General features: G+C 37.3%; 1 protein-coding gene across 5 annotated transcripts in view; it reads right to left on the reverse strand.

Annotated features, from left to right (window-relative positions):
• Nucleotides 1–27,771, reverse strand: part of DMD (dystrophin) — a 999,626-nt gene that overhangs the window by 111,336 nt on the left and 860,519 nt on the right. For all 5 annotated transcript variants that reach the window (XM_082277447.1, XM_082277448.1, XM_082277450.1 and 2 more), the window contains 2 exons: nt 18,331–18,409; nt 5,483–5,543 (listed from right to left, as the gene is read on the reverse strand). In XM_082277447.1, coding sequence (XP_082133573.1) covers nt 5,483–5,543; nt 18,331–18,409 — 140 coding nt within the window. The remainder of the gene's footprint in view (nt 1–5,482; nt 5,544–18,330; nt 18,410–27,771) is intronic.

The following is a 27,771-nucleotide window of genomic DNA, read 5'->3' on the forward strand; positions in this document are numbered from 1 at the left end:
AATAGTTTCAATTTTCCTATGTAGAGTTCAGAATTGAAATACAGGAAAAAATCATAGTAACTATGCTTTTAAGAAGACAAAATAATATATTTTTTTGTATTTGGTAGATAGGTTAACTGTCAGCCATACACATGGTTTTCATAGCTTGCTCATAGCTTCACTCACTACATATACATAATCATACATTATTTATTTATGGCTCTCCATGCCTCTCTCTGCTCCATCTATTTCCTCCTTCCTTTTGTGCCTTGTACTTATCTACACTCTGCAGAAGAAACAATTAACCCAAGTGATTTTCTCAGAAAAGCATCTCTTCACTTTATTTTATCTTAGAATTTAATTCAGATACATTCATTTATCCTGACTCTAAGTTGAACAAAAGTAAAAGAATCATGGCTTTAATCTGTTTGCTTTTACAATGAAAACTCAGGGGTCTTAGCTTTTTTTTTCCTGTGTTGAAATTCTGCATGGTTAAACAACAATTAAAAGGGAGATTAAAAATTAAGACAACAAAGAAGTATGTTTATAGAAACTGGCCTGCTAGATCTCCAGTGTGAAGTGGGGAAAGAATGAAGGATCTATACCTAGCAAAAATCTATTTCACAAGCTGATACATTAAATGCAAATCAAATATTCTCATAGGAAACTACAATGTGGAAGAGAGTGAGCAAGTGGAGATGCCTTGTCCTTGGAGTTAGCTCACTGCATAGCTAATTTATAGAGAGAGGCTCACATGGATCTTCTCAAGGAGTCAAAGCTGTGCTCCTGAGAATCCAGCTTTGTCCTCAGCAGGACAAAGTTCAGTGAACTGCTATAATCTGTATAAGAAAATAAGCTTGGCTGGGAAATAACTTGGAAGGTTTCCTTTGTGGGAAGCACTGAGATGAAAGACTACTGTATTTTTGCAGAAGCATTTTAAATCCTTCAAAAGAATGGGCACAGCAAGAGGGTAAAAAGACAGACACTATTAACTGGCAAGTCAGATACACGGAGGAAGAATAATGTCAAAGATTAGTGCAAATATAGAAGTCACACCTACTAGATTTCAACACATCACGACGGCAGGACTACTGAATATCTTCTAGACATAAAGTATGTTGCAGACTTCAATCCCACTCCTACTCCTTAATCCGCAGCAACAGAGATCTGCTAGCGCTGAATAATGGACAAGTTTGCAGAGCAGAGGGTAAGAGACACACAAGAGAGATGCAAACATGGTTCAGAGTACAGCTGCTTGATGTCCCCTCGTGCCCTGGGAGGACAGACACTGCAGAGGGATTGGGTTGTGCAGCATGACCAAATACTTCTTCTGGTGTTGCAAAATGGAAAGTAGACATTTGATTTTGTTACCTGTCACTGATTTGGAGCAGCTTCTCTATCTGTTTGATTGGAAGATAAGAACATGCATGTGCATGCATGCACACGTGAGATCCCTTTCATCATGGGGGGAGCTCTGCTAAAATGTGATCTAACCTGAATTACAATGTAAAAATCCGCTGCCTACCTACCTTTATTACCTGCCTTTTCTTAGAATTTGAGACTTTTTTTTTATCTTTTAACACATATTCAGTAGTCTTTGAGGTGTACATTTTTTCCATTTGCTTTTCAGATTTCTAATGTTGAGTAATTGCCTGTTTTGTCTTCTAAAAACTTAAATTTAGAAATTTTAATGAATACCTAAAACATTAATGAAGTGTATAGACATGCCTGTGCCTGCTTCTTCCTTTCCATTTTCTAGGTTGTGCTGCAGTAAGAGCAGGATCAAGGTCTTCAAAGAACAGGACTGATTAAACCAAAAACTGTTTTTTTACAGTCCTCTCCTTTTGTAATCTAATAAAACCTTTAAGTTCTGTACTAGACACAAGGACTATATCAAGGAGAAAAAAGATGAAAAAGGATGGATAAAATGTGTCTTCAAGCAATTTTACAAGTTTTAACTCAGAGGCAAAGCAGAGGGTTTTTTAACACAGTAGCAACTCATGGTCTGAGCAAGTGCTCAGTGCCACGGCAGCCACGTCCCCCTGCAGTGTGGGATACTTCTGCTGTCCTGGTACACAAAAACTAGATTTCCTCAGTTTGCTGGGGAAGAGAAAGGTGGGGCTGAAGTTTTGGTCTAGCCTGTCATCTCCGTAAGGAGGGAAGCACATGAAAGGGTGGAAGGAAATGCAGCAGCTGATGCAAGGCCATTAAAAGGCAATTTTCATGAGGCTGACGCTAGGCCAAGAAATCACCAAATGCCAGACACTGGGAACAGCTGAAGCAGGTTGTACACTGTTGATAATTATATTGTCCATGGCAATGTTGCCTATACAAATACAATTTGAAAAAAAAAAAAAATCCAAAACCAACTGGTGTGAATAAGCTCAAGAGGAATTACTGAAGTAATAGCTTTAGAAGCAACTAGTTGCTACAGATTAATCAACTGTATACAAATGAAATTTTAACCAGGAAAATCACAGGTCTTGAAGATACCTAACCATAAATAAACATTGCTGCTGAAGATTTAGCATGAAGTGCTGCCTGATTTATGGATTATTGAGTGCAATATCATCGCAAATGGGAAAGTGATGAGATAAAACAGTTAAGCATCAAGGGAAAACCAGATAAAATGAAAACCAGTAAAATGTATAGCAAATCTGGTTACTGAAGAGGGCTAACACCAATATTCTACATTGATGACAGAAAGAAAATTATGTAAACATGAAGAGAATGCTACCTGTATCTTCTTAGCCTTCATAAAGTTCTTTTAGAGAATTAACAATAGAAAAGAATTGCATCAAAGATTAAAGACAGAGTAGGTTTATTTTAAAAGCCAAAAAGGTACAGAAAACAATTTAGTTGCTTGTAAATATGAAATATGAGTGATGAGAATGAATGAAAAAAAAAAGAGTGAGGACAGCTGGAGAAGGCAATAGATACATCAGCTCAGTAAGACGCATTAAAGCTTGACCACTTTGTTTTACATCTCAAGGACAGCAAGTTTTTCTATAAAAGATGTGGCTAATTTAAAACTTTAATTAAACTAGTAATGTATGACAAATGTGCTTGACTCCTTAACCAAACTATCAGTAATTTGGTACAGGCTCCACAGGAAGTAAAGACCTGAGCTGTAGCCAGGCCAAGAACTCCTCTAGAAACAGGGGCAGAGTGACCCAGTGAGCATTGATGCACACGAGCTTGGAACACGGGTTGTGTGAGTAATACATGAATAGCAGGTGGCTTTTCCAAGAGTCATTTATCAAAGAACAAAGAAACCTGTGGATACAAGGAGGCTCACACATACCCTTCCTGCTGTATTAAATTTGACTACAAGTCAACCACTTTATCCCGTAGCTTTGACAGCCTACGGGAGCCACCTTTGAGCTCTCCCTGCTGGGCAGCATGGCTGCACGGCAGTGACCTCCCCTTAACCAGGGACACCTCTCAAGGTTATTCCTTGAGGCAGAAACCTTTCTACAAATAACCAATCTTTGGATGAGTCCAGTTTGAGTTCTCTAAACTGCAACTGGATTGGATACCAGGTACTCTCCCCTGGAGCTGGGACCCCTCTCAAGGATTGAGATTCCTTACCTGAGACTAAGAAATCCTTCCTTACCCAAGGCAGAGAGACCCCTTATTTATGGATCCTTGGTAAGTGGCTGGTAGCATGCTAAATAAATATTAATGAAATCCATGTAGTCATTTCCTTTAGACATACACCATTGTCCAAGTCTGAGACTAAGGCTGGACCTAGCCACAGATAAACTCCGTCAGGAGTTTAGAAAGCAAGGGGGTCTGCTCTGAAACTCATGACCCATTGGGAGGGTCTACCTTACCCTTTGGTCTCTGTGTAAATCATTCAAAATAGATTTGAACTTGATTTTCTTTTGTATAATGTAGTAACTAATAGAGTGAACCTTGCCATTGAACTTTATTAAGCTGCACTTTTATAAATTCATATTAAACCCATTCTTGTTAATACCTCTGACAGTGGTTCTTCAAGTGATCTGAATCACTCATTTGTAACAAACTGGTGTAGTTGGCAGGATCCTAAATCGGCATCCATGGCATAATGCTACAACAGTTTATGGCAATTGAAATGTTTTTTAAAGTAAACAAAATAAACATATTCCTTTGAATTTGTAAATGGCCTAGAACAGAAGACTAAAAAGTAGGAAGGAGTAAGCAAGGCCAGAATTGACCATTTTAGCCAGTTACCCCAACTGCTGGATGCGAGTGTCATTGACAGAGGTGCCAAGCAGAGCGTGAAATGTATTTTGTGCCTACTTTAAGAATTGCCAAACTCCTCTCCCCATAATGGCAATTCATGCCATGTGAAAGAGAAAAGGAGGATCTTTGTCTTCACATTAGTGCCATAAACTGAGTCTTACACGCCAGAGCACTGACTTGTTTTCCAACAGGTCTCTGGTAGACTGCCCCTCCTTCTTGATGGAGCTTTCCAGTTTCTCTGTGACTGTTTCATTATTCATAGCCAAATGCAAACATCAGAAAACTTGCAAGATTAATGCAACAGTAAACCACCTTAGCCAGGTATGACTGAACCTCTGAAATGCACTACGGAGTTTCCTTCATGCATAACTCAAGTACTTGTTCTAAAGCTGCTGCAGAAGTGCCACTGAAGTGCCACTGCAAGAACCATCTGTAACCAAATGGCTTCAGTGACACTAGCTGAGCTTGCAAAGCATTTAGGGAATATGAAGTGGAACCATGGAAATAGGTGTATTAAACAATGTCTCTGTTACTTGCACTACAGTCTTTATAGCTGGTATTGCAACACCTGTCTCCTTCAGAAGCAACATAAGTAGTTCGAAGCACATGTCACAGGTAGAGAACTCAAAATAGAAGAAAAAAATGTATTAAGTCATCTTTTTTTTTGTTGTTGTTGCATGATGGCTCTGTTTAGGGCAAGAGAAGCAGGTATTTCCAAATTGTGATTTTTAAAAAATGTTCTGACTTGCTGTGCAGACACATCTCTTATAGCAAACTAGCTTAATTTGGGAACTAGACTCTAAAAGATTTGGCCATAGGGACTAATTGTCCCTTGTCGTTCCTCAGCTATGGACTTTACCAAGTATTGTCCCTAAAGGAATTCATAGTATTGAATATGTGCATTTTTAGGTTAAAACACCCTAGAATATCACATTCACAGTTCAGAATGTTGGGATTTTTTTGGTTTTGCAAAGCCTGCCATACATACACACAGTGGGCAACGGCACAATTTAAATTATAATCCAGGTACCCCAAAGCTTTACTTCATTTGCAGGTGATTTATAGTAGCATAAACCCAAACAACTTACAAATCAGCGCATCCTACTGTGATTTAGATAACCAGGCTTCTGTGAAATTTATTGCATGCTTTGTTCCTTTTTGTACTTCCCATTTAGACACTATTGGAGCAGTTCACAATCATTTAAGAAAATTACTAGCTCTCCTCTTAAATAAGAAATGTAAATAGCTGGAATGAATTATTATTTATACTCACTTGATATAATACGGCACTTTGTTCGGTGAGATTGCCCTCTCCCAGGGGCCTTGGACAGAAGCTGTTAACAACAAACAAACAAACAAATAAATAAATAACTTCATACATACATTCATACATGCAAACATACCTAGAAGAGAAATGTGGAGGTCAAACAGGAAACACAACATTAATCTCTAGAATTACAATTTTACACTCGGCCACGTTGATACAGGTCTGTTTGCTCAGTTGCCCGTGAAGGCAGGAAGGATTAACCTGCTGTTCTGAAACTTCTGTCCTAATCTGAGAGAAATTGAACTCATTCAGCTGCAAAGATAAATACAAAAACTCCTTGAAAGCTAAGCTTACAGAACAGATACAAAGCAGAGCAAGCAACCTATCTTTCTGGCATGCTCATTTATAGGATTCCTCCTGCTAAGGTGTTTGACTAGGTTTTCTTCTATTTCTTTCCTTGTGTGGTCAGCAATTCCCATCCTTCTAGGAACAGAATTATGCACTTGTTTACATTTTATGTTGAGTGAAGTTACACTGGGAGACCATCTAAGTATTTTGTTTGTTGTTATTCTCTTGCTGACTTGTTCTAAGTGGTGAACATTTTTATTTCTCCATATTACTAATTGTGTCTGCCTTCCAGTAACAGCCAGTAATGGAGAAAATGACAGTATGATCACAACTAATAGAGAGGAAATAACTTTGCCCACTCTTGTCTATCACAGTGTTAAATGTCAATATCAACTTACAATATAACGAAAATACTTTGTAGAAGAGGTTTTTATAAAACACTTTTGACAAAAGAATTAAAAATTATTTATTAGAGGCAGAGATAATTTATAGTTTAGGCCATAATCAGGGAGATAATGTTTTTATTAGGAGTTTGTTATCTGTCAAACAAAGTAGAACCAAGAATTTTCTTTCTTTAATATAATGATTAAAACAGAAAACATATGAAAAGTGATCTAGTGGAGAAAAAAAAAAAGCCTGTTTGCGTCACCCAGTATAACCCTTCTTTTTAGTGACCCCTGCTGTTCACAAAGGAAAGCAATTGTTACCAGGACAACTAGGAATTAGCTTCTTGACCATTTGGCTCTATTTTCTTTCCCTCTCTTATTCAAAATAGATACTTTAAAAACGCCATTCCCAAGCTGCTTTATCAAAATCAAAAAATCACAATCCACACAAATAATAACTCCCAATATACATATTTCATCTATTCTGTACCAGATTCACAGAAGACAGTCTGTAGAATGAAGTATAGTTCCTTTCTCTTGCCTATATATTGGAGTGTGGACAACAAGAATCGGAGGAAAGAGACGAAACATGCTTATAAAAATGGCTGTATAGTCAAATCTTGCTACTTTTGCACGTGAGTTGTGAAGAAGGTCTGGAGGGAGGCTGGGGACTCCACAGAGGGGACACAAATCAGCTGTGGGAGAAACTGGTGCCATTACAGACAGCCTGAAGAGGAGAAGGAAGAGCTGGTAGGAACAGGATACAGGCTGGGGAGAGGGTGAATGCATTTCATATACATTTTGGACAATTATGAGAAGCCAGGGAAAGGAAGGAATATGTTCGGAAGAAAGAGAATCATAGAATGGTTAGAGTTGGAAGGGACCTTAAAGATCATCTAGTTTCAACTTGCCCACAAAAGGCAGAGAACCTCCTACTAGACCAGGTTAATCAGAGCCTCATCCAGCCTGATCTTGAACACCTCCACGGATGGGGAGTCCACAACGTCTCTGGACAATCTTGCAGTGCCTCTCCACTCTTATAGTAAAAATTCCTTCCTAACACCCAATCTCAACCAGCCATCCTTCACCTTGAGGCCACTTCCCCTTGTCCTATCACTACATGCCCTTGTGAAAAGTCTCTCTCCATAAATGTGATAATCCTGTTTCAGATTGCTGGTGGCCAAGGAGTTCGGAAAATTCTACCTCAGCATCTCTGCACATTCTGCTGTTGTCTTCAACCCCCAGCCAGCCATCTGTAGCTAAGTGTCATTGCTTTCCTATTATTTACATTTACACAGATTTGTGTTCTTAAAAGAAGAAAAGTAAATTTCAAAGGTAAGAACCATGAGAACCAGTAACTCACAAAATGTGCAAAAACCAGAATTTTAATTACAGTGTTAGATCTCTTGGAAAAGAAGCACACTGCACTGCCATTGAAGTCTGTAGCATGGCCCACAAACACAGGAGCACAGAACTGTATGCACTTTCAAATACAAATACTCAAATATACACCTAATTTATATATGATCAAGCCCTCCTTCTTGGGCCAGGCACTGCAGTTTGGTTCTGTGCTCATAGACTGCACAGCTGAGTAGCTGTGAAGGCCAAGGCTCCATTGAGCTGCTCCTCCTGGCAGCACGAGCTGCAGCTGCTCGGTTTCTGTGCTCTGCTACAGCCTCAAAGGATGTAAAGACACAACCTGTTCCATGATTTGTAGAAACACAAAAAGTATCAAAAATAGAATATTGTAATGTTTTGATGTTAAAAAATCTCAAAATAACTTTTAACCCCATTTTCAGGTTCAAAAAAAATTCTTAACCATGATGCTTAAACATTCTTTCCACTTGTAAGAAAAAAACTTCTGTAAATATAATTTTGGTGACTGAACCAATATTCCCCATTCTAGATGGAAGCAGGAAATGAAAGCCAAGGAGTTAGAGATCACTATTTAATTTTACACTCAGTTACTACATGATTTCTTTACATGCTCTCATTCAGTAATACTAACCTAATGTGTGCTAATATGTGGTCCATCAACTAGTTTTAAAATGTTTACTCAGTGACGATTGTAAGGTTTCTTACCCATGGCAATTGGCATTGTCTGAGGAATAATTTGAATCAGATTACATTAAGTTATCATTTTGGAAAACAAAATACCCTTCAGTATTAAGTAAAAATTGACCTTGTTACATGTTTCTCTCCCAAGCAATCATTAATATTCCCAATGGGAATACTACCAAGTTACAGTTGTTCCACTTTAAGATTTGTTTTTAATTCAATACCTAAAGGACAGAATAGATTGCTGTGTATTTTTCAGAAGATATATTTATTCTGTTGCTTCTGAATTAATCTGGGTAAGAGCTTTGCAGTCATAACTTATTATCACAGAATCTTACATATGATGGTGTTCTTGATCCATTAGAAGAGGAACAAATACTTCTGCTTTCATGAGAGCTAAGTGCTATAGCAATAACAAACAATTCTGTGATGTTCAGCATAATTGGATTTAGTGTTCCTTCAAGAGGTTGCTGTGAAGCTCTCTATAATACATTTCTGGTTTCCTGGATGATTCTAACCTTGCATAAATTTGAGTTGACAAAATGTGCAGTACTTTTTACAGCTATACATAGAGAATAATCATTTCATTTTTGGCAGAAGCCCAGAAGCTGAGACCAGCTGTTTCTTATCTTTGGTTATCAGTACCGGTTTACTATCCATTACAAAACTAGTACAGGTAAATGGTTACGTCCATTTACTAAAAGTCTTGCTGGCAGACTTTTTCATATGATGCTCTAGTATTCCTGTGTGCTACAGCACTCAAGAAGCAGACATTTCTTGTTTGCTGGAGTAATTCTGAAGTATTTTATTGCTCGAGCTTGCACAGTGTAAGAACCCATTACCATACACCCAGCTACTTCCAATGCTGTTGGGACCGAAATTAAATACTACAATGAAATACAGGGCATTTTAAGAGTGAATTTAAATTTCCCCCCACTTTATTTGCATTGACATACATTTTAATGGTTACCTACTATTTGGGTTCTATTTCTTTCTGTAGGTGCTCAAAGAGCTGAGACTTGCTTTGCCTGTGAACACGGTTCTTGATGGTAAGCCTACATTCTTACTTGTTTGCAGAATGTACAATGAAAGGTGGCATGATGGCTCTCTGAACTTCAGTACTGTTTTAATCTATGCAGGGATCTGAATGAAATATTAAATAGGATGATAGTAGTTGATACTACAAAAAATAATCTTATAAATATTTCAGTTTAGCACTGCAAACATAATGAAAAATACATGTATGTTTACCAATAGTAAACTATTTCTCCTTCGGCTATTCAAAGAGTAAATTCAGTATGCCCATATTTAAATGTTACCTTCAGTGGTCCTTATTTAAATAGTCATCACACACTTTTAGTCACCATATGAGTGTACGTTTTTAGTTCTAAATACAAAGAAAAATCTTTTGACTTAATTGTCACTAATGGGTTTTGGACAGAAACCACAAAGAGGCCTTGTGTAGTGTCCATACATTGTTAGATATGTCCTGTCAAATTTTTTTTTTTTTTTTTTGCTTTGGTAGAAATTTAATATATTTATTATATATTCCTTTCAGCATTGTGGTAGTCAAAGCTGAGCTCATTTTTACATTCACATTATCTTGCTTGGTGGCAATAGTAGCTGTAACTCAGCAAGGTGCTTAATTATGTTCACATTTCACATTTTAATGATAGTAATTCTCTGATTCATCCTGGAAATTCCTACCTGCATGACCTGTGTGACTTACACTGCTCTACCTAGCATTATCATCATTAATATCTTAATGCAAATATAAAGTTAAGAAACTGCTTATTTATTCACATAAAGTTTGTTTTGATTCCAATTATTTTCACTGCAGCAAGGTATGGATTTGGTGACTTCAGATAAAGGCAGGCAGGGAGAAGGAAAAGATTAAATGATCTTTGCATCAGGAAAGACTCTGATTCCCCAAGAATCAGAATTTCCCATCTGTGTAAGCTACCTTATCTTTTCAAAGAAGATTCATTGAGTACTACATTTTGATTATTTTCAGATTACACCATTATAAATGAGAAAATACTGCTTTCCAGAGACTATAAGGAGCTCATGCTTGTCTTCCTTAGAGAACATGCTAAAGCAGTATTTCCCCACCATAATCAGTTCATGATGCAGGCTGACAGGATGCCACCTCCAAAATGTGTGTCTGCCTGACAGTGGCACAATAGAAGTGTTCGCATAATCTGCAAGTTCTTTGAGATCCTTTGCAAATGTCACTATATACCTGTAAAAGATAATTTTTTTTTTCACTGAAGATTTAGATTGATTTCTAAATCATTTTATTGTTCCAGGTGAGCCTGATGAACAATCAGACCATGTTGAGTAGCACTGAGGTCTAATATTGCACAATGTAGTTGAGAAACTGATGTCACTACACAACTGAGAAGCTATAAGGCAGAAAAATCAATCAAAACTTGCCTTTTATAAGGTCTACACAGCTTGGGGTCTGTTCTGCTCCAAGACCTAGCTGCGCATGGAGATGGGTTCATGGGCAGTTTGGAAATAGAGAGCCCGCTCTCAGCTTGGATTTTGCCATTCTTAAGCCGGAGCAAACACTCACTACTTCCCTGGAACACCGTCAGCACCGTCTGTCGCTGTAGCATGCATACAGATATTTATCAAATGTACTATTTATTGTTGGGGTCCCTCCCCCCTGCCATGGGGTCCTGGGAGAGGGGACCCTGGGGTAGAGGCACAGGGTCTCCCTGCTCCCTGGTCACATGTACCCTAATCCTGTTCCCCACTGGTTATTTCATGTTCCCCTGCCTGGGGAGGACCCTCGTTGTCCGGTGATTCCAGAGTCTTTGGGCAGTTCCTCGGCCATGTAGCTGGAAAATAAGATCTCTGAAACTTCTGTCAAGAATCGCTCCCTATTCCTTTCCACGGGCCTCGCTGTCTATGGACTTTGCAGGAGACCCCACTGCAACAATTTATAGAGCACATCTAACCAGAGAATAAGTCACTAAAAAGTGCATTGTGTGATCAGGGCCAATTATGACAGTCATTTTACAAGAGTTAAAAGAGGCTTTTCCATCCTGCATTTCCTGCCAGAATCTTTACAGCCAACTTCAGATTTACCATCTGCAGCTTAGGGTCAACATTATATGATAAGACCTAAATAATGCACACCTTTAATCATGAACAGTGTTTCCAGAAGTTTCCAAATGCCACTTTGTAATGTGACATATAAAATCCATCTAATGCTCATTTTCTTAAATGTCACACTACTGTAAAATGGCAAAAATGGAGAATCTATATGTCTAATAGCAGAATACTGAATGAAATAGAGCAAAGAAATGCAGATAGAGAATATAATGACCCATGTACCCCAAACTACAGGTACTCCACACTGCTAACTTGTGTTGCACTCTTATGCTCTTAAAAATGAAGTCTCTAAAACTGGCTCATCAAATGAGGTTATAAAATGGCCTAATCAAATTGGTGGTGATTTTTGGCAAGTGAAATTAGATAAATAGAAAAATAAATATTTGGTAAATATTCCATGTCTTACATAGTAAAACAGAACAGAAAATTCGGATCTCTCTCTCTATATATAGAATATGCCTGTTATATCCTAGTCCTGGAGCTTGAGGACAAAGGAAAGTCCTAAACTGAACCCAACATACAACTCATGATAACATGGGCATATTATTAAATTTATCTGAGTTAAACTTGGCAGGGTGAAAAAATGAAGTAGTTTTCATTCATTGTATTCACAGATCCAGTGTAACTCCAAAAAGATTATAAAATTTTGGGGGGAAGAATACATATTACAACATACTTATTCAGAGAGTGAACAAAAGTATAATAGGCAATGCACCATCTTTTGAATCTTATTAAAAGAAAAAAGTAATGTTTGATTACTTTTAAATTATGTAGCATTGCAGAATATAGGCTATTCTGCCGGCCAAGGATAAATTACAGAAATTAATTAGGCTGTTATAAAAAAATAAGATAGCATATCTCCTACTCACACCCTTCAAAAAATCCCTCTCTGCTTTAAAATAAATATTATACAGCATTTTTAAATAGATGACATATTAAAACCAAGAACACAAGAGAGAGATTTAGAATGGACTATTTCCAACCACAATTCTAAAATAATTTTTTTGTTGGAACCCTTTTTTCCCCCAAAACACAAAATATTAGTTACATGGAAAAAAATTCTTGCTTCTGGGTGAAAAGAGGGGGAGAATATCATCATTTGAAAACTAACTTTACAATTTTTTTCAGAAATTTGTATCCCAATGTATTATAGTAGAAAGGATCACTTAGCACAAAAGTGCAGAAAAGAGAAAAATATAAATATAGAGCTTGAATTCCATAAATACTATTTAATTGAAAATCAAATAAATTATTAAGATTTATGGAGAGATTTTTTTGTGGTTTTCCTGAGAATAATGCATAATGAAAAAATGAAAGCTCACTGTAAAATTAATTCTACTAACTTTATTCCAAAATAAAGTAAGCATAATCTCTCAAAATACGCCAATGTTTTACTACTCTTAAAGAGCTTTAGCAGTCAGGCCAAGGCAAGCACTATCAAAAGCTGTAGCTATGGCCGTGATATTCTAAATGAGGGAGAATGGACTGAAGGCATTTTCTCCTAACTTTAAACCTGATTTACCCATCACACAAGTCTTGGGGTTGAGTTGGTGCCCAGTGTTGCTAGAAATTCACCACGATAATCACAACGCCAAGACGTGTGAAGTGTATTTGGCTTTGTCAGTACTTTGCTAGCTTTTCCTTTTTCAGAAGCACATGTAGTTACTTTACATTTATACTGAAGTAGAAAAACAGTTTTCTAGCAATCAGGCTCCTCTAGCTAATGTGACCTTATTTAAATGCATATAATACATGAATATTTTTAATAAATACATTTAAATGCAATAATAACATCCTTTTGCATTCAGAGAGTTCTCAGAGTTAGGTTGATTAATTTTTGTCCACTTATCTTCTATCTTTATTCTACTAACAGGTGATATTTTCTATTCAAAACATTTCCTGTGGTATCTAAAAATATTAAACCATTTTTCCAAAGGACATGGTCTTCAACATTTGCTTGTCAAAAGTGATATCTGATAAAAATATGATATCTGAAAAAAATATGAGATAATGTATGCAGGGAGAAAGAAGAAAGAAAGATACAGTTGCTTGCACTGGGAAATAATCTATCAGATGGATAGATTATTTCCTAAGAGTCACAGAGCCCTCTCATTTTTAGACTTGGATGTCTTAATTAGCAGGACTTGCCCTTTTAAAGACATCTGCCTGTGCAAGAAAGGGCTTCCCTAATCTTTGCTTTGCATAATAATCTGAGCACTCACACAGAAGGTGGGAGGAGTACTTGACTTCTCTCCCATCTTGAAGGAATTCAGAGCCCCATCTCCAATTTCTCAGGAAAGTGGCCTAAATAACTGAAGGAAAACATAAAGGCACAGAAATAAGAAGAAAAAAGACTCAGATATGAACCTTAAGAGCTCTGAGCTTATCCTGAGAAGGAGAGACCTAGGTTACACAGCCCAATCCCGTGGCTGTATATTTTATTTTTAAGCAACAGTTATCTGATATAAAACACAGCAGATGCACTCTGATCACTTGCAATACAAACCGGTGGCTCCAGCATTGATCATCTTTCAGTTCCTGAATGAAAGCTGCTAGGGCTGCCTCATCTTGTGTTGAAGTAAGTGCTGCTCTTGCTTACAAGTCCAAACCTGAAAGGCACAGTGAGGTATGTCCAGGCCCTAGCACATATTTAGGTAAGAGGATTTAACAGTCTGGTACTGACATATGCAGGCAGAAAAAGCTCGTGGCCTGGGAAATATGGACCACAAAATGTTGGCTGTGGGTATATCGGCCTTTTAGCCTTGCAAACCTAAATGTTCTTTCTGTTCCTTGTATTTCCAGGTTTTTCATGCTGATGAAAGTCCGTATTGTCTGAGCTTGGAAACCACTGGAATCTTCCAGTCATTCTTAAGTAATTGCCAGTTACACCTTGAACACTATTTCATGCAGTCACTTCACTGACATGCTATACTTACTAAAAGATGGCTCATACTGTGGCTGGACAGTAAATTACAAGGTTTGCTCATGGTTTTAAAAGATGTAACACCTTCTATTTTTCAGCCATCACCATCAATGCACATGAATGAATCATGCCTTTAAAAGCAGGATTGATGGCTGAATAGCACAGCAAATGATATTAAAAACAATCTGACATCAATCCTACCTCTCACTTATTGCACCTCAAAAAAAAGTAATAACTATTGTGACAAATATAGGTGGGTCTTCCAACAAGAGACGATGAATCTCATTTTTTGAAAGAGGTAGAATCACAGAGGAAAATAAAGGTGAAGTCAAAACAGTAAAATTATTCCAGAGGAGTCACTGAAAACTTTGGAGCTGGCATTATGCTTAAAATTTGCAGATACTCCTTTTCACACCTCAGTTATGGTATACAATTCCCAAATTAGGCACCATCATCCATGAAAGGATCACAGATTTTTCTTTTAATTTCTAAATATTTACGAGTTTCTCTTTAATAGAAAGATCTTATTTTTGCCAGTTTTTACACCCTGATTTAGAGAACTCTAATTAAACAGCAAGTCCTTCAAAACCAACAAAGACACGCCATGAATTCATGATATAAAGTCTTGCCCATGTAAAGCATTTATCAGATGTATCTTAACTATTGTTGTGAATGCTGTGTGTCCTTGGCAAGGAATGAACTGAGCTGGAGCTGGGACTGACTCTGTGGACACTGGCAGAGAAAATGAGTTTGGGGGAGCATGGAGGACTGATCAGCAGCTCAAGGAGTGGGGTGAGAGAGCTCAGTTAAAAGTGTAGAAGGCCTGGAGAGAGGCAAGTTCATGTGAAAAGTAAGGGCCAGTTTTGATTAAGAGTCTTTTATACTTGAGGCAGACCGAAGCCTTGATGGAGAGAGACACAAGTAGATACCATTCCTTTGCCACTATCTGTTTAACTCACAACCAGGAAACATCCAAATTATCCTGTGCCACAGCATTGGTAAACACTGGCACTGGGTTTAAAAGATGAAAGAGTGGAAAAAGAATGTTGAACTGCATGAAAAGACAATGGAGAAAAATTGTCCCTAATTTAAAAATGCCAAAAATAAGAATACTTTTTTTTTTCTTTTTTTTTTTTTTTTTTTGCTTTTACACTCCTTGTCTCTCTAGCTCACACCTTCTTTCCAATCTCTCAGAAACAGCCCTATGAACAGCCCTTAGAACAGGCAGCTAGTGCTTGGAAGCAGGGACTACCACTTGATTCCTTGCCTCACAGGGCATGACAAATATGAGGTCCCTACATCACTCCCCCATTACTTTTGTGCTAGGTTTTCAACAGCCCTATGCAGCTTCAGTGTCAACCAAACAGAAAAAGACAGATGATGCTATATTAGCAGCTCATATTTATTTCTTTCAGATAGGAGAGAAATGTAATTCAGCCACTGATTTTATGTGAACTTGAGTCAGTACCAGCCTTTTTGCAGAACTTCTTAAAATTATCCTTAAGAAGGATAATTTTATAAAAGGATAATTTTATATAAGGATATAAAGGATATAAAAGGATAATTTTTCATATAAAAGGATAATTTTTCATATAAGAATATAAACAGATATTATTCCTTGCATCTTAAGATGAGCAAGCATGTATGGAAGAGGGAAAGTTGATGCTCAGTTAGGGAGGATGAACTGATTATTACTGGCGTATAAACTAGATATGCAACAGCCAATAGATTGCTTATTTCCCTACTGACTATAGTTTGTATTGATCTTATGTGTATCTCAGCTCCTTAGATAAAAATGCTCTCTGAGTTTTGAGCTTATGAAATAAAACCATAAAAATTGCTATGATTAATCTTTTACTGCTGTTGACACAGACTGATCAACTTGGACTCTGTCTGCCACGTACTGAAACCTAATTACAAGCCATTAAATTCACCTTCATTTGACCTGCCTGATTCTGTCTGGCAACCTTTATGTTTGACCTGTTCATGCCCAAAAGTACAGCTGAAGAAAAAAGACTGGTGCTGGATGGCAAAGAGCATGGTGCTCTCTCTCCTGCAGCGCTCTCTCTCCCACAGATGTGCTTCCATCCATGCAGGGATGCAGCAGAGGTAGTACATAAAAAACATATCAAAGCACGGTATTTTCCCTGGGCATAGTGATAGTACATGATACTGGATGCTTTTGGAATTCAGTGCTTATTAAAGATAGGACTGATATATGTACTGTCACTTTTCAGTGACTGAACTTTTAGACTTGGGAAGGATTCTGTAGATGTTTTCAGAGCCTCAAACAGCTAACTTTTGCACGCATGGGTAAGATTATGTATTTTTACACACATCTAAGAGAGAGAGAACAAATATCCAAACAAAAATGCCCATTATTTCTAAATGATTTCACTATTTTCAAAGTCAACACATTTTCACCTGGCTCCTCTTCCTATGGTGATCCTCAAATGGCACAAAGTGTCCAGAACAATGTCCACAGTTTGCTGGCTCTAATTAGTTACACAGAAGAATAATGTCTCACTGGTGGTGGGTGGGCTGAAAGAGGTGACTATCATAACACTGATCATCTTTTAAGTCAATCTAGTTTATCAATAATAAGGCAGAAGGGGCCTAGGACATAACCATCACATCAATTGTCTGGCTGCACTCAACATCGGCACAGAGAACAAAGACACCTTGATCAGTGTGATAAGGCACTGCAGGTCACTCTAGTCTCTTCCAGGCTTGCTTAATTTACCCTACAAATTTATTCTTTCACCAGGAATACGCCATGGGTCACAAGGAAAAACAAGTATCTGCTTAAATATTGTGTTCGTGTCAAATACTCATAACTCTTGCATGTTCAATCTTGCCAAGTCTGATTTGAAGTTATGTATATTGAGCTGATAAAGTATTCCCAGTGATTGAGAGTAAAAGAAAAGTGTTTGAAACAGAAATTATGAAAATAGGGCTTATTTCTTCACAGGATCTTAATTTGACAAAACAAGGTGCAGGGTTGAATCAGCCTGCATTAATCTTATATGGCACAACATCGACCCTGGTTTTGATTTTGCAGGTCATCCTGCTGAGAATGTTCAGTTTCCCATTGAGATCTTCAGTGGAAAAATGGTTAACCTATTAAAATTACAATGCAGTATCAGCTGAAGAAAAGTTTGTCCTCTATCCCACTGTGAACGTAGCTGTGCAATAATAGTAACATCTATTTCCGATGTCTGGATAGCTTGTCCCTCTGCATGTAGGAGACCATTATCCTGTGACTGTGTTCTGTTCTGCTGATATAATCTCTTAAATAAAGCTTTACTGTTTACTTTCCTTAATTGAAGTACAATGGAAAAGACATGGCCTTTAAGAAGCTTCACTTTAGTCACTGCCTTGGAGCTTTGAAGGTGTTTCAAGTTGTCTTTTGGTGTACTTCAAAACATCCTTGATAAAAGATGTGTGTGGAGGTGAAGTGGGAATTTTGCTGGCAATTATATTTTATGCAGAGTTGTAAAAAGTTTACTTAGCTGCCGTTCTTCTGCCAAGTTTCCCACCCTGGTTTTGATCCTCTCACTGCTCTGCTAAGTGACCAAATCCTGTAAAATATTTTTCTTGCCGGTCTTATTTTGCCCCTTTTTGGAGCTGAACATTTCTTTAAACCAAAGATAAACCAAATTTGTGTTGGTTTTGGTTTTGTTTGTTTTTTAAATCCTTTCTGGGTTAAAATAATCAGAAACTCTTTTAAACATAATTTTAATTTGCTAGTCCTAAAAGGGAGCCCCCAAACAATGAAGATAAGCCTGGCAGAGATAGATGTCTGGACAAAGAGACTTGATCATGGCAGATGTTTTCCTTTTACCTTGAACCTGGACAATATGATCTTACTTAACACCCAAGGAAAAAAAAGAAAACCATTGTAATACAGTCTAAAATAGAAACTCATAACAAGAACAATGAGCATATGGCTAAAAAAAATCAAATAAATGTGTATGCAAACTGCACGAGAAAATGGGAAAAGGGAAATCACTCACTGGTAAGAAAATGCTGGGAAGTAGGGCCAAAATCCCTGTGAGCTTCATGCAGTTGCCTGATGCGCTCATCAATGGCCACCTGTTAAGAGAGGAGAAAAAAAATTACTCTTTTCTACACAAGAAACAAAGAGAAATTATAGTCAGATAATTTTTTTTATTAGTGAACATTCAATTTAAAATTAAGCAGGTTCTGCAACAATTGTAGCCCTTCAGGGTCTAGATGAGATTAAATGTGTCATTGGGAAAAAAGAAGGTAAATAAAAAGTTAGGATTTTGTTGGTCGTCTCCCATCTTAACTGATGCTAGAAGAAGCTGAAAATGAAAAGGCTGATAAATAAAGGTATAGCAAATTGGCCTGACTTTATGTACCTGTAAAGAGTATGACTGCTGCTTGTCTATATTGAAGTCAGAACATCCATCTGTTAACACTTTTCCAAAACTACTTCAAAGTACTTTTGAAAGTACACTATTACAAATCAGCACGTGAAAAGTAATCTCTTTTAATGTGGACAGGATAACCATATTTTAACCAAGTGCTGAAATGAGGTTAACCAAAACAGAGCAGCTGGTACAAACATTTCCCTGTTCTTTTAATCACTCAAATCATAGCCCTCAACCCTTTCCTTGGAGTAGTCCTTTTAAGAACACGTTCCTAATGTTTTCTTGGGTTGATGTACTGTGTGAGAACAGAGACAATAATTTAGGACTGGTTCTATCTTTACCCTTGAAAATCTCAGTGAAGTGGAGTATTGAGCAAGCAGCCAAACGGGGGTGGTTGCAATAAGATTCCCTGGTGTATGAGTGACATCTACCTGTCCCTTTATAGCCTATATGCTAGAAAGAATCAATTAAGTTAGACCTAAGAATGGGGTTACATAAAACAAGGAAAAATGCTTGAAAGTAATGATAAATATTTCTGAAATTTAATAAATAAAATAACTGATAGGAAGCAAGTTCACTCAAATATTGCCTGTAAGAAAAAGTGTTCCATAAACACTGGCAAAGCAGAAAGGAAGAGTGTGTTTGGTGTGTTTTAATTGGCCTAATTGTGAGATACATAACAAGGAAACAAATAGGTTGCAGAAGCAAAAAGCAATCCACATTTTAAAACTGTCAGGGAATTTTTTTGGTGGGTGGTAAGAGGGAACTATTGTAAAGTAACTGGGCATGATACAGTCAGAAAGGAAAAATAATGATAGAATTAATGAACTATTTGATATGACCGTGCGTGTTTGCCACATAAACCCCAGACCCCAAAATCTTTTCTAATTAAGCAATAGCAACTTATTGCCAAAGACATTACTTCTTTGCTTACAATTTTAAAACTAACACTATAAGAAAAAATGCCCATTTCCTTTCTTTCCTTAAACCATTTTTCAGGTACTCTTCCTGCAGCTTCCTCCATTTCTATGTCATCTTTTCTCCTCTGGCTTCCCCTTGAATTGCAAGCACAGATGTTCTGTTAAGCAGTGCTTCATATCAGGGACTGACTTTGAGCTTGAGTTCACACCCAATTCACTGCACAGATCCAAGCTGGGGAGCTCTGAAAGTGCATAGAAAACTATGAAAGGGCTGCTTCTGGTCATCAGTATAATTAGCTTAAGTACAGAACTGATGTGCTATTACCTTAACCAAGAAATGACCTTTCAATGAAGACTAGAAAGATAATCTTAAACATATATAAACACCTGCAAATAAAAACCACTGGAAAAATGTAATGAAAATGTGTATACTCTTTAGAATTGTCTTAAAATTACCTCATAACATACTTACTTTTTTCATTAGGAAATATTGGTTAATAAAGAAATATGTGGTTCCTCTTTTACATTAGTACATACTTTTCATTAAGTCAACTAGCATGGAAAAAGTACTTGCTGGCATGAAGAATCCCTAAAGAGAATGGGAACTTTACAAACAGACAGTGGGGAGCAGTGTTTCATATAGGAAAATTTCAACAGCCAAATTGTGGTCAGAAAAGGGCATGGGAACCCTTTAGTACACATGACCACTGCCAGCACACAGCCTATACAACTTCTGTAAGTGTGCTGAAACTGAGAATTCCAATCCCTTCAAAATATCCAGGTGACCTTCAAACTGCACAGAACTATTAACCCGAAGATTTTTAGCCATTTATGTACAGCAAAATAAAATACCTTACACAATTTAGGGTAAACTTTCCAACTGAACAGCTTTGGATGTGAGCCAGGAAATACCTCTGTCTGGAGGTAGATTTTGTCAATACACAGAAGAATAAAACACTGAGAAATCTTGCATATTCGCCAGGAAATATCACCTGAGAGTACAAAACATTATTCCACTTGGCTGCCAGGAAATACCATTTGCTGATGTATTGGCATACTACCTTTTAGGTAAAAGGCAGTAAAAGATGAACTCACTGTTGGTGGTAGAGCAAGAAAGATTATTGCAGTCAGTTTCTATTAATTTTATCAAAACTAACACATAAATGATAAAATAACAGAATTTGAACCCACAATAACTTGGATCATGGTGTATAATAAATACCCACCGAAACAATCCTTGCTTAGACTTACAGAAGAATGTGTCTCTGATCCAATAAAATCAGTTGGATTTGACTTTGTGACTTATGCACCAACAATCTGGACAAGGAGATTATATCCATATAAGTCTTCATAAATGTTTCATGATTCTTGAAAAAAAATTCTCACTGGCATGTAAAACTGTTTCTTATTTTTCATAAACAAGGCATAGGTAATTCCCAAATTTTAAATTTTGTCTTGTTTTTCCTTCAAATCAAGTGAAATAGGCTCCTCCAAAATGAGCACAGACAGTATCCCTTGTATTTTCGTATGCTATGCTCTGAACCAAGAGCAGTTAGAACAAAATGTTGTTGTGAACAACTAGACCCTTGTGGGAAGAAAACTGCAAAATTTTCAAGACCATTCAAGCATTCATTTTCCTTGCTTTAAAGGGAAGAAAAAATATATACTGTTAATGAAGGGAAAATTCTCTACTGATTTCAGTAGTGTAGGCTTAGCCATGCAAAAAGTGATACTTTAAAGGTACTACTGCCAGAATGTAACATGCAGGATCACAGAAAGGGTAAAGTTGGAAGGGACCAGAGTGGTCATCTGGTCCACAATCTCCATGGAATGGGACTGTGGATTTCATTTGGGTACCTTTTAGGTAAAACTCCACAGTATTTCTCCACAAGAAATGTTACTAATAAAAAAATAAATGGATTTCTAAAAAAGTCAGATATTGCTTTTTCAAGATATGAGAATTTGATTTAAACAGATGAAAATATTTTTATATCTAATTTTGACTTAAAAACAAATATCAGAATTTTCTGTAATTGGGATACGTGAACCATTGCTTTTCTTCACTGGGGATACATGCTTGAAAAGACATGCATTTACATTATTTAATCCAATGTTTTACATAGCATACAGATCTTCTTTCAATCATAACAAATGAAAGAACCACAGCAGTGCAGTAAAGATACTTGAGGCTGAAGATAGTCATATTAAAAATCCTATACTGATACATGGTACAGAAACAGCTTCTGCTAAACAAATTGGCAAGTAAAAAAAAAAAAGTTATTTAAAGTCCTTCTCCTTTAAAGACTTTGAAAACATTTGATGAAACAAGTTCTGTTTCCCATCACTTGGGTGCAGCCATATGAACTGAATATATAATCAAGTTCAGATAAACAAATGACAACAATAACAAAAGCAAAGCTCTATCATGCAGTTGTTAGGAATAGTTTCTAAGTGTTTTACCTAATGTGGGGTTCAACCTTGACAACATTTTTATAACAGCTCCACTGCAGTCAGAATGAGGATTTGATGGATTTAATTTGGGTCTACTACTAAATTCTGGAGGGTTTTTTTGTGGTTTTGCTTTTTAAATTTTTTTGAGGTTTAATGGAGAATATTTTTATGACATATATAAGTGGTTTTTTGTGTTTATGTCCACACTGCAAAGCAGGCCTAGATCAAGAAGGAAACATGAGCTGTTTAATTCTCAGTATTTTCCATGTTCTCAAAAAGTACCCAACAGCAACTGCCCAGGAGTGCTGGAGTTGCTGAGCTGCTCCAAGACGTGCTGCAGGAAGGAGGCACAGCCATCACAGTACTGAAGTTGTGCCTGCAAACAAGGAGTGGCCTCAGCAGAGAGCTGTAAAAATGGTCTGTCAATCCATCTATCTTGTCCTCTTGGATCTACCAACACCACAGGGACATAAGAGCCTTGGTCTAGCTGGGGTTAATCCTGCCACAGGCTCGCCCACAGCTCTGATTTTCAACTGAACAAGTTCAGTGGAGGAAATTTCCGCGGGGTGCTCAGCTCTGACTGCCAGCTAAACTACTCTGCAATGAGTGGCTGCATGAGCCAAGGTGATGGCTTGGGTGCCTCTCTGTGCTCAGCACTCAAAGAGAATTCACATTCGGTGAACTTGGCAAGGAATTTATTCAAAAAATTACATGAAGGTGTGCGAGTAGCAATTGTTACAACTTTTTTACATGAAACAGCAGAAATGAGGTCACTAGTTTAAAAAACTGCTAAATGTGAAGAGTTAAGACAACTGTTGAATGGCTGGGATTCTGAGGAAAAATGGGAAGAAAAGAATAAAAAAAGATTCTCATCTAAACAGCTATATTTAGTGCAGCAGCAAAAGGATACACAATCTCCTTTTTCTTTTTTTTTTTCAAAATTTGCTTCACCAAAAGCTGTTCTCACAAAAAGAGAAGGGCAATTTTCTGTATCGATCAGCATGCATACACACAATACTTATTAAAATAACCCTCCATTAATTTCCCCACCATATTCACAGCATTTCCACAGCCTCCTGACCTTGACTCCAAGCACAGCCAATTTGACTGCATATCAAAGGAAACCGGCTCCTACAAGACCTTTAATGTTGCCCAGCAATTCTCCTCCCAAGAGCTGAAAAGCTTCTTTCTTTGCTCTCACGGACTCAGAGCTGTCAAAGCACTGCGAGGCTGTTCTTCACAAATCAATAAACAGGAAGATCTGATCTGCCGTACTTCTAATAGCTACTGAATTCAGTCACTCACTGCTCCTTGTACATTAGGCGATAAGGATGGATTTAAATAAGCACACTTTGTGCTGTTAATGAGGAACAGCAGGGGAGGAAAGGCAATTGATAGCCATTGTTCCCGGCTGCTGAAGTTCAGGTTTAAGTCTTGACATTTACTGAGTTGAAAAAACAGCTAAGGACAATTAGTTTTCTGGTGAAAAGTTCAGTGTTCTGAAATATTTTGAGAGCGTAAAAATGTGCTTATTTTCCACATTAAAGAAAAAATAGATAAGTACAGTGCTATTTGCATGCATTTACAGCTGTTACAAAGACTAAATTCAAAATTCTGGGTCACGGTGGGACTGTATACTTCAGCAGATTGAAATCTGAGTGACTTTATGCAATTCTCCTTTCAATTAAAAAAAAAAAAAATAGTAGAATACATTTATTGTACCTTGACGGCTTTTTAAAATTTTCAGATGAAACAAGAGAATAAAATGTAATATAAATTCAGGAAACATCTTAAAGCTTGGGGCACAGAGCTTTAGAAAACAGTAAATAAAAGAATGATCTCCTTGAATTAATATGCCTACAGTGAATAACCAGCCATTGCTTCTTAGGCTTTTGTTTTATAATCCTAAATCTGTGCACTTTGGGCTTTGTGTATTTATGTGCCCGAGGAATGAAAGTTAGGTCTTTAAATAACAAAAACATCCAAATTTGGAGAGAATAAGACAGTTGTAAACCATGTGAAATCTTAAGAACAAACATCTTTAGGAAATAATTCTCTTAGAAAATGTTACTTGTTTTGTTTTGGATAAAAGATACTCTGTCAGGGAGGCCTCTCATTTGACACCCCCACTGCTCCCATAGAAGCCATCACACAATCTGGTGGAGGTTCTGCAAGGCCTTTCATGTCACTGTATGTTCCTTATGTCTATTCATGCACTTTTGTAGGATATAAAATATTTTATGGAACTGGTATGAGCTGAGCATGGTCTTAGCCTTTTAAAAGTACAAGAAACTGCTGTGCATCCCTTCATTCTGCAGAATTTCTTGACAAAGCTTTCAAATTCTTCACTGTCCAGCCACATTAATTCTTTTTTAATATTGCTTTTTGTATGCAATTTAATCAATATCAGCTACTTTTCTGCCAGGTTCCTTGCTATATTCCTTTTGTAGTATACCAAGGAAGTAATTTTACAAATGCTGATATTTAGCATTAATTTTTCTCAATTCAGTTATTTTTCTCACAAAGCAGCACAACACCTATTAAAAAGCTTTCAATTCACAATTTACATTAGCTTTAAATTCAAATAAATAAATACCCATAGACACCCCCTAGCAGATTCTAGTCCAAATGGGCTGTGGATTGCTTGACCACATCTCTGTACTCTTGGACAGTGCCTCTATATTCCTTCCAGGTTACCTGCCCAAGCTTCCTCTTTCTGTGTATTCCTTTTTTTATGTTTGAGTTTTGCAAAGAGCTCCTTGTTCATGCACGCAGGACTCCTGGCACTTTTGTTGGACTTCCTGCTGTTCAGGATGGACCAGTTTTGAACATTTTAGAAAGTGAGCCTTCCTTATCAATGAACTTTCTTCTACCTCTCTTCCTTCCAGGGGTTTATCCTGTGGGATTATTCCAAGCAGATCCCTGAAGAGGACAAAGTCCACTCTCCTGAAGTCCAGGTTGTGTTCTCATGGTCACTGAAGCCAGGAGTGCCTCTGACTTTCCTCTACCCAGTGAGCGTTTCCTTGTTTGTGAGTATGGGGTCCAGCAGAGCCTCTGTTTGCATGGCTCCTCCACCAGTTATGTCAGGAAGTTTCCATCAGTGCTACCAAGGAACTCACTGCACTGCTTCCAACCTGCTGTGTTGTCTCTCTAGCAAATAATCGGGCTGGTCCCCCATGGATGCTATTTCTACTTGCCTGTGAAAGGCCTCAACCACTTGTTCTGCAGGGTTAGGTGGCCTGCAGCTGACGCCCACCACAGTGTCACCAATGCTCGTCTGCTCCTTAATCCTCACCCTCATGTTCCAAGAGCTCTTTTTCCAACATATCATTCCTAGTTTAGAGCTCTTCTGTATCTTCTATACATCCCCATAAAATATACACCTTAGAGCTCTGACTGCGCAGACCTATAGATTCAGTGATTTCTCTTCTGCCTTCAGCAGAAAGCTGAAACTATATATACTCTTAGTTCTGTATTGTAAGTGGGGTAAAAGAGAAACTAAAATGTATAGGCGACCCTGAACCTCTGGTAGGTTATTGATGTTAAAATGCATCTAACTTTGATGCAGTTTGACATTTTCAAAGTCAGTGGGAGCTGGGTGCCTATGACTAGGGAGAGAATGTGTTCTGTGGTAAGTAAAACTGTCTAGTGAGGAGCTCAGCATGGCATATACTCTTCCTGAGAACAAATCTGACTTCTGAGGTCAAGGCACCTGCATACCTTCATACTATACGCTTTGAAATGCTTCCACCTTTTTTTTTTTTTTGTTAAAACAACATTCTGTCTATCCTGCAGGATTATTCATCATCCATATGACTTTTAGGTGGTATTTTGTGGTCATCTCTAGGCACCACAACCAAGACATACATGGATCAGCTGCAGAGAGCCTGAAGGAATTAACAAGAAAGATGGCGACCAGCAGCAGAGGGTTGAGGGAACAATTGCAATCAAAACTGAGGAACAGCAGTCTTACAGAATCAGGAAACAGGGACAAATCTAAAGCAAGTTCTCTTTTTGTATTATGAATATAAAAATTTCTTTTAAAATCTTATTAAATTTTGTAAAAACACAGGAGATTGGCGGGGGGGGGGTCTGGATTACAAGATATGATAAGGATTATTCATAAGAAAAAAGTCCTGACGTATGATTTCCTAGTTACTGATGTTAAATAACATAAGGAAATAGGAAAAGGCTGAACTATTAATTATGATTAGATTATTACTAAACATTAGTCTTTTTAGGCTCTAACCACGTACTGTTCCTACCCTAACATGGCTGTTTGATAGATGCTTTTTAGGCATTTTTCTCTTCACTTTTGGGGCATGCACAGAAAATAACATCATGTGTAATGTAGTTACATCTCCTCAATAAACAATGATAAGGACATAAAAAAATGACACCTTCCTGTGGCCTTTTTTATTTACTTTGCTTTTCTGCTAAAAAAATATTATTTCTCTTCACTATAGTTTTTACACTTTTGAAATAGAACTGTCTCCTTTCTGTTCTCCTTAAAAATATTTCTAAACAATTTAAAATAAATTCCTTTTTGTACTTCATTTGAAAATGCTCTTAATTAATGTTCCATAATCCATCCCTAAGATAAAGACATACTCTCTCTTAACAAGATTTTATGGTTGATTTTCTTTTCCCCTGTTTCTCTTTTTTTTTTTTCTCTCATTAAACTAATAAAAAATAGTAACTTCATGCTGCACTGAAAATAACATTTGTTTCTGAAAGGTCAGGTAATTCACACTGTTTTTGTGTCAAGGGAAATGGTTCTTTGGTGACCTAGGGAACTGTAAGTAGAATGTCACGCAAGGAGTGTTTTATATGTGCCCTAGAACAAATGCCTATGCAATAATCCTGTACTGGTTGAGCATCAGCAGTGAAGATTGTTCTTTTATAGTTCTAGTTACATTCCCTCACTTTCACTGATCTTTCATTATATTAGTTTTATTGCTCCTTTCCCCCAGATTTGTGAACTTCTAGTGCCATTACTAGCATTAGTTTTGGGAATAGTTGCTCATAAATGCAAGTAAGAATTCTCATAGCCTGGACCTGTATTTAATGCAGGTTACTTCTAAAAGAAACAGAGGCTTCAGTCAGTATAGCCTTTATTCAGCACTACTTTTAGCTGATTACCATTTCAAAGTTTTTTCTTTCACCACCTTCAGCTCCCTTCACTCATTTGCCCTCTGATTCCTCTGGGTTTATCATCCCATCAGTATTCAAGAGACTTTGATGTTCAGTCCTGTCTTTTCCACCATTTCTCCATTCTTGTCTCCTTAATTTGTTGTTGAGCATCTTAATTCACTTTTATAATTTCAATTCACACTCCCAAACCCATGTTGCTATCCTAAATGCAGAGAAAATACATTTTTCATAAATACGTAGTATTTTATCCAATAATGTTTATAAATAAGAGCTGAAGAATTTCTTAGACTGTGCTGCTAAATATGTAATACCAGGCAAAAACATATACAGGGAGGTCTGCATGAGTTTTATCCCTTCTAACTCAGGAGTTGTAAGGTGAGAGAACTAAAAGCCTTTTCCTCTATCAGAAATGAAGAGAAATATGCATCTCCTGAGACAATTCTGCTCATACTAAGACATACACCCCAGAATAACCCTGTAAAGATAGGTATAAATTTGACTTTTATAGAGCTTAGCTTTCCTGAGTGAGTTTGCG

Source organism: Coloeus monedula, assembly GCF_965178545.1.
Source record: "Coloeus monedula genome assembly, chromosome: 3".
Taxonomy (NCBI): domain Eukaryota; kingdom Metazoa; phylum Chordata; class Aves; order Passeriformes; family Corvidae; genus Coloeus; species Coloeus monedula.